Raw genomic sequence first — 11,906 nt, forward strand, 5'->3', positions numbered from 1 at the left:
TTTTCTGCCTGCACACGCCCCCTCCCTGGGTGACCCAGACCTTTCAATACCGTCTATCTGCTGGTGGTTCCCAAGTGCGGAGATCCAGCCTGGATCTTGTACTTGAATGCAACATGCGAATATCCTTACCCTTGCTTGACAGACCCGGGATGTCTAGATGCATGACACCTAGGATGTATAAATCCCAAACGACACCTCCACATCAGTCACCCATTACAGAAAGAGGTGCCCACTCCAGCCTTCCAGTTGCTCAGACCAGAGCAGAGGGTGACTCTTTCCCTTCCCTCGCACCCCGTAGTTAGCAAACCCAGTAGCAAATCCCATCAGCTTTTCCTTCAAAATATATACAGAAGTTGACGATTTCCTTTCATCACCTCTCTCACCCAATCAATCCCCTCCTCTGGATGATTGCTGTGGCCTCCCGACTGGTGGCTCCTCTTCTGCTCATGCCCCTTCCATGTATTCTTGACACAACAGCCCGGATGATCCTGTTCAAATGTAAGTTAGATGGTGCCATTCGAGACTGAGACATTGAGACTTTGTTTAAAAGTCTCCAGTGACTCTTTGTTGCATGCACAGTCCCAGCCTACAGACCCATATCTGTCTGCACTCCCCCTTCACCATTTGTCTCTTAGCTTATGACCCCCGTACTCTGCCCCCTGCTCACTGGCTTTCACCACATCAGCCTCTCTGCTTCTCCCTGTGTGTGCCAACACCCTTCCTTCCTCCATACCTGCTGTTCTCTCTGCCTGGGGTTCCATTCCCTCACATACCTGAATGACTTGCTGTCCTACCACCTGTGGGTCTTGATTCAAATGTTGTACCTCATTTCTTTCAGACATTGAGGGAGAAGGCCCTGTATCTAAAATACCCTTGCATCCCCAGCCCTTGCTCTATTTTTCTCTTTAGTATACCTCCCTATCTATCACTAAATATTTCTTGTTTTTTTAAAATTTAATTAATTTATTTATGAGAGACATAGAGAGAGAGAGACAGAGACATAGGCAGAGGGAGAAGCAGGCTGACTCGATCCCAGGACTCCAGGATCATGACCTGAGCCAAAGGCAGATGCTCAACCACTGAGCCAACCAAACGTCTCTATCACTAAATATTTCATTACTTCTCACATCCCTTGGTAGAATGCAGGCTTCACGAGGAAAGGCTTTTGTTCTGCTCTGTGTTTTTCCATGCCCCCGGGGCCTAGAATAGTGTCATGTGTGGGATAACCGCTCAAGAACTTTTCATTGGATAAATAAATGAGCAAACAGCATGAAACACAGACTAAGACCAGGAGGAAGGAGACATTTTTGGCTTTGTGCTTTTTGTTTGCCTCCATGGAATGAAATGAAAGGTTATTAGTTTTCCTCATAGCTTCAGTGATATCTGTTTTTTCCATCTGGAGAGTTGTCTACTGTTTTGATAGAACTTGTCATGGTAAACAGTCCATCATTAGTTTTATGAGAACACTTTGCACAGTGGTATTTTTAGTAGTTAATGAGATTCATCTGAGCTCACAATGATTGTCCACTGAACCTTCAATAAGATAGTGATTAATTCCGCTTCAGAAGTCACTTTTTAGGTTAAAATGAAGTCTAAGCAGTTCCTCTAACATTTATTCTTCAACTAGGGAAGGAGTGTTTTTAACTTGGGGCATTCTAAGCTCCCAATCACTGATAAAGCAGTTTCCTGTGTAATGTGTTGGGAGTGATCCCTGTTGCTATCTCATTTTTTAATCATCCTATGATATACTAGTTACTACAAAACACATGCTCATGTTTTGGGTTTGTTGCTTTTAGAGCACTTACTGTGTAATTGGGCCAGACAGACCTTGGTCTAGACAGCTTCTCCCTGCAGGGGAAGAATCCGGGAGATTTTCCTCTGGCTCCTGACATGGATGTGGTGGGCCACCCTCATGGGGAAGAGGGAGGTGACAGAGGGAGAGGCTCTTGCCTAAGAGCGGGGTTCCTATGCTGGGAAGCCCAGCTTCCACTCATTGATGATCGCAGGACATCTGGCATGGCTTCATGGCAAGGGTGTGTTGGCACGTGGCTCCTCAGTTTCTCAATGGCTGCAGTTATAGAGATTAATGAGATGATAAAAAGTGGGGAAGGGGGGTCAGGCAAGAGGGGAAAGCTGTCAAAAAAGGCTGTCATTCGTTCATTTGTTCGTTCATGCATTCAAGATGTTCACTGTATTCCTAGTATGCACTTTGCTCTGGGAGGGGCTAGGGATAATGGTAGTCAAGTCGACCTGGGGCTTGGGCAGAAGGTGGTCAGAAAAGGTATCAATGAGGACATGACCGTAGTGGAGGGAAGAAGCTCAATTCTAGGTATGCTAAAGCCACGCTTTGATTCAGATTTCGAACTTGATGTATGTTGCTCTGTACATACATTGAACGTGCTGTACCCATCTTCACCCCTGTACCTGCAGTTTGTAAGGCTGAGATCACAGGGCGTACTAACAGAGAGTAATGTCTGGGGGCAGGAATTAGGGGGATGGTAGAAGGGAGATAATGCTGAGCTCGTGTCTCCTGTTTTTTGTGTGTACTCACAGGAGAGACTGCGGTGTGTAGAGAAACCGGCATAGGGATAACTATGGAGTCATCTGTCCTGGGAGGAGGTTGTGTATTAATGACCTTGATGGGGATTATCTCAGTATTAGTCCCTCTACCTTTCTTTCTTGAAGAGTAACAAGAAGGGATATTACATTTCACAAGTATGGGAGATGCAGTGGGAATGCTTGAGTCTTTTTTTTTTTTTTTTGAAGATTTTATTTATTTGATAGAGAGGCCGAGATAGCAACAGAGATAGTGAGATAGAGCACAAGCAGAGGGAGGGGCAGAGGGAGAGGGAGAAGCAAGCTTTCTGCTCAGCAGGGACCTGGAATCATGACCTGAGCCGAAGGCAGACGCTTAACCTACTGAGCCACCCAGGTGCCCCTGCTGAGTCTTTTAAGTGATGAGGACTTGGTACCATCACAAAGGTTATAACCTACTCATCTCTCCCACGCACCCATTCTGTGCGAATCCAGGTGTAGAGCGTGAATCTGGGTTCTGTGTTGTGCATTACAGACGGCCTTTGTTTCCTCTGGTTCCATCACCACTGTCCTTCATACCTCGTCCAGGGAGGCTTTCATGTGGGTTTTAATGATGGCACTCATTTCTGATATTTCTCTCTAAAAGGAAAGAGCTTTAATACCCTCTCTGATTATAAAGGTCGATTCAGGTTTTTACGAAGAGGTGGAACTCTTTTTTTTTTTTTTGCATACTGGAGCTGACATGAGACTTTAAAAAAATGAGCCTCAAATTACTGTTGTCACCCAGATGATATCCAATTCAGGATTTTAGAATGCACTAGAGAATGTCACTTCTTCCACAGTAGCCCAGTCGATGACCTCATGCCTCTGCTCCTGAGTTCCCTGACAGGAGATCTGGGCGGTGTCCGCAGTGGGTACTGATGGGACGCCCTGCTTGTTTTTTTCTTTGGCATTTGCCTTTCTGTGGATGGTGCCCTTCTGTGTGACGGTGCTCCTTCTGACATGTACCAGTGAGATTCTGAAAAGCACAGGAGCCAGAGCTGTGGTGCTTGCCTTCATTGTTCAGTGCCTGCAGTCCTGGTGTTAAAACCTATGTCTCTGCAAAACCCCTGCCGCCTTTTAGGTCCATTGCCCCCACGACTTGTCGTGTAGAGATGGAGGGGATGGAGGAAGCAAAACCCATGTGCTTGCAGGCTCCTGGCTTGCCGGTTTTACTACCTGGTCCCATACATTGCCTTACCTACCCTATGAATGAGAGGTGGTATTGTCATTTTATTGGCGTGGATACTGAAATCTTAGAAGTGGTCATTTTCCAGGGTCACACAACTGACAAGTCATGGCATGAAACCATAAATTGTGATGGCTAAGTTCATGATCTTTCCACAACCTATACCTTAAAATTCAAAAGCTCTGTCCTGGGGCCAGGGCCCCTTTTTGCACACAGCTCCTGGCAAGAACAGCATCTGGTGGATAAGGGCTTGCTTGACTCCTGTGACGATTTCTTTGGAAGCTTCATTCTCAGAGCGCTAGGACCTGACATCACAGAAAAAGCAGAGTTAAGCTCCATACCCCTGTCAATGCTTTGGTGGGTTGAGGGATGTGTTGTTTTTCAACCTAAGAAAAAAGAGACTTGGCATCATTTTCAGCTAAGTGAGTCAGATCTATTCAACACATCTGGATGAAAACTTGGAACTCTGACGGGACAGGTGACTGGGGCACTTGGTCAGCCAGAGAGTTGGTCTCCGTTTCACTTACCCTGATGTCACATTAATAATTGGGGTAGAAACTTGCATTGTCTTGTGTGTGTGTATGTGTATTTGCGTGCGCACGCGTGCACGCACCTGTGTGTGTGCGTGTGTGTATGTGTAGGGGTGTTTCTTTTAACAAAATGCTTTTCTAAATCTTTATGCAGTTTGATAATTTAGCCACAGTCCCTCTAAACTGCAACAATTTCAGGGGTTGGTGAACTTCAGTGTGGGCACCATATCCAGGCCCCTACTGGGTTTTGTGAATAAGGTTTTTTATTAGAGCACAGCCACACTCATGTTGTATTGCCTATGGCTACTCTCACATTGCAAGAGTCCAGGAATTGCAAGAGAGCGTGCGGCACTCCAAACCTAATATGTTTACTGTTGTCCTTTACAGAAAAAGTTTGTTGACCTCTCCTTCTTTCCCTCCTAAGGGTACCATGCCAGAATTTTAAAGAAAAGAAATAAACTTGTTAGCTCCAGAGAAAAGTTTCTCACCTTAAATTTAGCTTCCAGTCAATGTGAGTTGAAGGAAAGTCTCATTGTATCCATTCTTCGTGGTTTTCTTTTTTCCTCTTTTTTTTCTTTGTTTTGTGGCTGAAGAAAAAGTATGAAGAGGAAACTGGTTTTGGAAGAGGAAACTGTTCTTATGTTTGAGCCTTTAAAACTCTGTAATTACCCTATAGAGTCTGTATATTTGCATCAGAAATGCATTTAGTCTTAAGTTTTAGTGTTCAGTATATGGAGCATTTATAATGATGGGGTACTTCCAAAAATAAATCAACTCTATAGAAAATGTTAATCAGCTCATCCCCAGGGACCATAGGGAGTATGTCCATTGTACAAATGAGGAAATGGACATGACAGTTAGTGGTTTGCCCAAAGCCACACTGTCATCGGCATTATGAAGATTTAAGCAAAGGTCCCATGTACAAGAAAATGCAGTCGTGTTTTCATGTAAGACACTGCGGGCTTTCGTTAAATTAACTTCAATTAAGATTCAGGAACTAATATGCGTTTTGGTATTTGGAAGAAACTACCGAATCACAAAGAGCTGGCTTGCTCCTTAAAATTACCTGCAGGGTTTTTAAGTAGGACATGGAATTTTTTTTTTTTCCCCGAGGAGTCTGTTGCTTGAAATCAAAAGCTCTATATCTGGCTAAACATTGCCATGAAAATTGAAAAGCAACTGGTTCAAGTGTATTTCACACTGCCAGGGAAAATCATGTGAAAAGCTCAGTAATGCCTCATTATGTGGCATTCTACTCAGAGTCGACAAGAAAGCAGCCTTCTACTAGGAACTTATTTTTTAAAAGCCATTTGTGGATGGTTGATTCAGGATGTGTATGCAGTCTTGCAGCTCATCTGTCTCTATAGGTTTGCATGGTGGAGTAAGGATTTATGTTGAGGAAACAGCGGGTCCTCCATTTTCAAAGAAACTTCTGGGATGAGTATTGCTCTTTTCTTAGGCAAAAATTGAGAGCTAATTTTAGAAATATTTTGCCCAACAACTGATGGGAGCAAACACAGATTTTTTTTTCCCTCCTGGTTAACCTCTAGTTAATTGAAAAATTCAATTTTCTGTAACAGGAAGCTCCTCTTTATTTTATTTTCCTTTTTTTTTGTTTTTTGTTTTTTGTTTTCCTACTTCACTTGGAAATGACTTTTTTTTTTTAGTAGTATTTTAAAGACATTGTTAACTATTATAACTCTGGTATCTGGGCATGTGGATATGGAATACCTTTCAGAGACAGGGTATTGGCTGAGAGGATTCACCCATCCCTGTTGTGGTAAAGTGCCAGGTGCCATACTGTGAGGTTCTGTATGACCCCATTTATCAATTTGGGCAAAGCCAGTATATAAATTCACAGAGAAGGTGCTGTGAAGAGGAAGACACCAGAGTGTGCTGCTCAGGGAAAGCTGCCCCTCACAGACGGTCCCTGTCATCTTGAGCTTGCAGCTTCCAAGCTTCAAGACTTGACTTGGCATTTGGCCCTGCTTTCATCAGATCTGCATACTGCAGACCCACATCCACTGAGTTTATAAGTGACTGATAAGCTGGAATGACAATATAATACACTGTCCAGTAAGTTGGGTTCTGTTTCCACTCAGCTACCTTTGTGATCTTGGGCAAATTATCTAATTTTTCTAGGTGTTATTGTCTTGTCTGTGCAATTGGAATGTTAATGCTTTATAAAGACGTTCCATGAGCTAATACCTTAACATAAAACCTAGGAGATCATAGTGATTGTTATTATACTATCATTTTGGTTATTGTCTCCGTTATAACTGTACAAGTCAACTTACAAGACTGAATAATAGATCAGAAACTTGCTTGTTGAACATACAATTAGAGCCAGGAATGCCTTGGGCTGGAATGGCTGGGCACACTGTTGTTTGACTTGAAGGATACTATTGCCAGAATCTGAAGATCCTTTACCCAGACAGTGCTGGCTCAACTCCACTGCAGTTTTAATCCATGGCTTACCTTTTTCTTAATTTCATGAAGTCACCACTTTTTTAGTCTAGGGGGCCTCTCTTTGGTGACACTTGTTTTTAGCAGTAATAAAAGAATCACTGATTATTTTGTTTGGGTTTGGCTTTTGAAACAGCTTTATCAGGGCAATTTATTGTCCTTCCAGGATTGCTCCTTCTTTTTGGCTCCACATTCAGGAAGTGAAATTTATAGGAGGGTACCTAATTATTCCCCGGGATGGGCTGCCTATGCTAAGTGCTTTATGGAAGGCAGTCTATTCCTTTGGCATGTAACTATGGGAGAGCATGCTTTTTTTAGTTTATTAGAACAGAATGGCTATATATAAAGACCTTTCCATGCCTGTGTGTTTGTCTTTTTGTGTATGTGTGTGTGTGTGTGTGTGTTTGTCTTTAATCTTATTTTCTCTCTGGGTTAGGGATTGACATCCTGAAACTCGTAGCAGCCCAAGTTGGAAGCCAGTGGAAGGACATCTATCAGTTCCTGTGCAATGCCAGTGAGAGAGAAGTGGCTGCTTTCTCCAATGGGTACACGGCGGACCATGAGCGGGCCTACGCAGCTCTGCAGCACTGGACCATCCGGGGTCCTGAGGCCAGCCTTGCCCAACTAATTAGTGCCCTCCGCCAGCACCGGCGCAATGATGTTGTGGAGAAGATTCGGGGGCTGATGGAAGATACGGCCCAGGTAATGTACCTGGGTTGTTGGTCTTTCCAACTAACCTTTTGGTTTCTGTATTCAGATTTTACCAAGTATATGTAATAAGGAAAAATACTGCTACCAGGTGTTTAGGTTCACACACATTCCCCTTCTAGGGCAAAGGTTCACAGAGGTTGTCCATTAGAATCATCTATAAACTTTATTTTTTTTAATTTTTATTTTTTAAAAGATTTTATTTATTTATTTGAGAGAGAGAGTGAGCATGAGCGAGGGTAGGGGCAGAGGGGAGGGAGAAGTAGGCTCCCTGCCGAGCAGGGACCCAATGCCCGGCGTGATCCCAGTTCCTTGGAATCATGACCTGAGCTGAAGGCAGCCGCTCAACCGACTGAGCCACCCAGGTGCCCCTCAACTAGGAACTTTAAAAAAATTCTGATACTTAGCGCCCCCCCCCCCCAAATCAATAAGATCAGAATCTCTAGGGGAGGACCAAAAATCAGTATTTTAAGAAGTTCCCTAAGATGCACATTTGAGAATCATCATGTTTGGGGTATGATCTAGCTAGCATCAGGCATACAGCCAGATATGCTGACAGCAGTGGGTAGCAGGATTGATCATTCCTTCTGGGCTTGTTCCACCTGTACATCAGATGGGAACCGAGGGGACCTAGGAGTGTCATTTATTTATAGACTCTGGTCACTGAGCTTTGGCTTTAGAGCCGGGCAGCAGCACCAGATTTGAATCCTGGCTCTGACACTTATTAGCTGGGTGACCAAGGGCAAGTTCCTTCAGCTTTCTCTGCTTCTGTTTTCTCACGTGTAAGCCAGCCTTATAGGGCTAATTACGATTAGAAATGAAGTATATAGGATACTCGATGCATTGAAGGTGTTTTACAAATGGTAGCTATGATCATAACATAACTGATTTTATTTAGCTTTTCCTTTTTTTTTTTTTTTAAATTTTTTTTAATTTTTATTTATTTATGATAGTCACGGAGAGAGAGAGAGAGAGGCAGAGACATAGGCAGAGGGAGAAGCAGGCTCCATGCACCGGGAGCCCGACGTGGGATTCGATCCCGGGTCTCCAGGATCGCGCCCTGGGCCAAAGGCAGGCGCTAAACCGCTGCGCCACCCAGGGATCCCCTATTTAGCTTTTCCTTAATCATAGCATGCTTCCCTGAAAGGCCATGAATTAAGTACAAATTTGAGTATTGACTTATATGTCTCAGAAGATTTCGATGAAAGTTTCTGAATGTATTACCAAAGTAAAGAAAATGTGGCCACCGAGACCTGATAAAACCCACTTAAAATTTAAAAGGCCATTCTGTCGGTGTTATTTTTCCAGTGCTCTAAACTCATTACCTAAAGAGCTGGAGAGAGACTTTTACCCCATCAACTCTAATTCACTACCATTCTCAATTTTCTATATTTAAGAGATCCAAGTGCTTTTCTTTATTTTTTCCCCCTTTCTTTTTATACCAACAGTGTAGTCTTTCTTCACTATGGAAGTAAACATCAGGTGTATCTTTTATTTAAGTGACTGGATAAAATTTATAGGTGCTAATCGATGCCAAAAGTGGTCATTAAACTCCTGGTGTATATTTAACTTCTTTGATATGGGGAATTTCAGAAAAAAATATTTATGAATAGTTGCAGTGGTAAACATTTAAAGGCACACACCAGTGTCTTGTGACTTCCTAAGAATGATACCAGAATTTTGGCTTACTGGACACCTGGGTGGTTCAGTGGTTGAGCATTGGCCTTTGGCCTCAGGGCATGATTCTGGAGTCACAGGATGGAGTTTTGCATCGTTCTCCTCACAGGGAGCCTGCTTCTCCCTCTGCCTGTGTCTCTGCCTCTCTCTGTGTCTCTCATGAAAGAATAAATAAAATCTTAAAAGAAGTGTGGCTCACAACTAAAACTAGGCATCAGGTAGCGGATTTGAAGAAAGGAAAGGAAAGGAAGATGTAATCTCTAATTAAATAAAATGACTGCAGTTTGAATAAAGGGAGTTGAGAGGCAAACGTGAATGGGCTTCCTTGGAATGTCAACTTTAAGAGCTTATCGGACAAGCAGCAGACCTGAAGAAGGATTCAGATATTGGAGAATAAGCCATTAGATCTTTTTGATGATACCTACAAGAAAGGTAAAATATGATTGACGTAATGTTAGGATTTGGATAAATGGAATATTTGATAAAGTGGAAAGATGATTATGATGAATTCTTAAAGGAAAAGGAGGCAGTTTCTCATTAGAAAAAAACAAATATGAGCATAGGAAAATATAAACATAGGGAAATGAGAAAGCATAAATGTTAATGTTATATTATTAAATCCAGGTGGTACAATTAGAAGTGATTTTTTAAAATTATTTTCTGTCATGAAAACACATGACTTTTGTGATTTAAAGTATTTTTTCAAATGACTAAGCTGAAAGGGCACAAGATAAAGGATAGATAGGGCTTCGTTTCTGCTAAATTGGGATTCTCTCTTCATTTCAATTTTGAGAAAGCAGACAGTAGTTTGTGTGGCAATCCATTCTTCCTTGTTAAGATTGACTGAGGTTTATGATGTTGGGTCAGATTCACCAAAAAAAAAAAAAAAATTGGTAAAATTTACTTTGCTTCTGGTTTCTGCACATCTCTCTTATTTTTCTGTGTACACTCAGCAATCATTTAGAATTTGGTCGTAGTCTTCAGGATACTTCTCTTTTTGGGGGGAGTGGTGGTGATGGTGGTGGGGTATTGACTATCACAAATGACCTTGGTATGTTTCTCTGATGATCCTGTTGAGGTCCATAAATGTTTATTCAGCACCTACTTTATTCCAGGCACTGTCACAGGTGCTGGGAAAGGTGGGCCCTAGGACTCTGTGGAGGAGGCTGCATGTCAAGGAGAGTGACTCTTAACAAAAATCATGGAGTCAGAGAATAAGAAAAAGTAAACTATGTAGTCCCCAAGTGCCAAACTCTTGTACCCTTTAGTTCTTTCCTCTTCTCTATATCCAGCAAGATTCTAATAACCATTTTGTTATTTATTTTTTAAGGAACAGTGTGATCAATGCATCCTAGAGCTTTTTCTGTGGTTCTCATGCAAACTGTTGATGATGAAGGCTGAGAAGCCAATAATAAGCTCCTCGTCCATGTTTTAATAATGTCCATTATTGTCTAGCAACACTGTGGACTCAACTCTGACTCTAATTTTAAAAGCCAATGAGCATGGATTTCTGCCTGCCAGCTCTTATTAATCACACAGTATATAATTGTCTGCAGGTTATCTCTGAGATTAGTTGAGTCAAACAGGACACAGAGTGCAGAGGGCATAATTGAGACTTATACTTTCCACTTCTGATGGATTTGTATTCTTTGTGTATTGTGGTCCTGCTGGGGACTTGAGACTTTACCCTCGGAGTTAATGGAAGCTTAATGTGTAAAAATGACTGTGTGTGTATGTTTGAAAATGGTTAATGTTTTTTTCCTATTCATGAACCTGAGAGCACCCACGTTATGTTCCACTCAAAGGATTAGCCTGGTGTGCCTTCTAGTTGCCTTTGTCAAGAACAGCTGGTCCATTATTAACCATGGTGGCCTATTAGCCATTTTTTAATTAAACACATCCAAAGCCTGATTTTTTCTTCTTTTTTAGTTTTTTTTTATGTACTAAAAAAATTTTATAGTAATATTCACTTTTTGGCATGCTGTTGAGTCCTTTTTTATTTTTTTAAACAAAACAAAACAAAACAACAACTTAAGTTTTCAAGAGCAGTTTTAGGTTTAAAACAAAATTGAGAGGGACACCTGGGTGGCTTAGTGGTTGAGTGTCTGCCTTTGGCTCAGGTCGTGACCCTGGGGTCCTGGAATCAAGTCCTGTATCAGGCTCCCTGCAGGGAGCCTACTTCTCCCTGTGCCTATATCTCTGTCTCTCATGAATAAATAAAGTCTTTTAAAAAAGGGGGAGGGGAAATAAAACAAAATTGAGAAGGAAGTACAGAGATTTCCCATATATCTTCTGCTCCAACATATGCAGAGCCTCTCCCACTGTCAGTATCACTTATCAGAATCTACATTTTTTTTTTTTTTTTTTTACTGAAGACAAACCTTCATTGACATAGACATAATCACTGTAGGCCCATTGCCTTAGCGCTTACTAAGTTGTATATTCTGTAGGTTTGGACAAATGTGTAATGAGGACATATATCCATCACTATACTGTCATACAGAATATTGAGACTGCCCTAATCCTCTGTACTGTGCCTATTTATCCCTCCCTCCTACCCCACCACTGACAACCACTGATCTTTTTATGGTCTCCATGGTTTTGCCTTTTCCAGAATGTCATATAGTGGGAATCATGCAGTATGTAGCCTTTTCAGATTGACTTCTTTCCCTTAGTAATGTGCAGCTAGGGTTCCCTCATGTCCTTACATCACTTGATAGCTCATTTGTCTTTAGCTCTCAATAATATCCCGTTGTCTGGTT

The 11,906-nt window shown here is 42.0% G+C and overlaps 1 protein-coding gene across 1 annotated transcript in view; it reads left to right on the forward strand.

The window, feature by feature from the left end:
- Positions 1–11,906, forward strand: part of TNFRSF21 (TNF receptor superfamily member 21) — a 69,467-nt gene that overhangs the window by 39,011 nt on the left and 18,550 nt on the right. Inside the window, exon 4 of the mRNA XM_077903740.1 lies at positions 7,196–7,461. Coding sequence (XP_077759866.1) covers positions 7,196–7,461 — 266 coding nt within the window. The remainder of the gene's footprint in view (positions 1–7,195; positions 7,462–11,906) is intronic.

This window comes from Canis aureus, chromosome 7, assembly GCF_053574225.1.
Source record: "Canis aureus isolate CA01 chromosome 7, VMU_Caureus_v.1.0, whole genome shotgun sequence".
Taxonomy (NCBI): domain Eukaryota; kingdom Metazoa; phylum Chordata; class Mammalia; order Carnivora; family Canidae; genus Canis; species Canis aureus.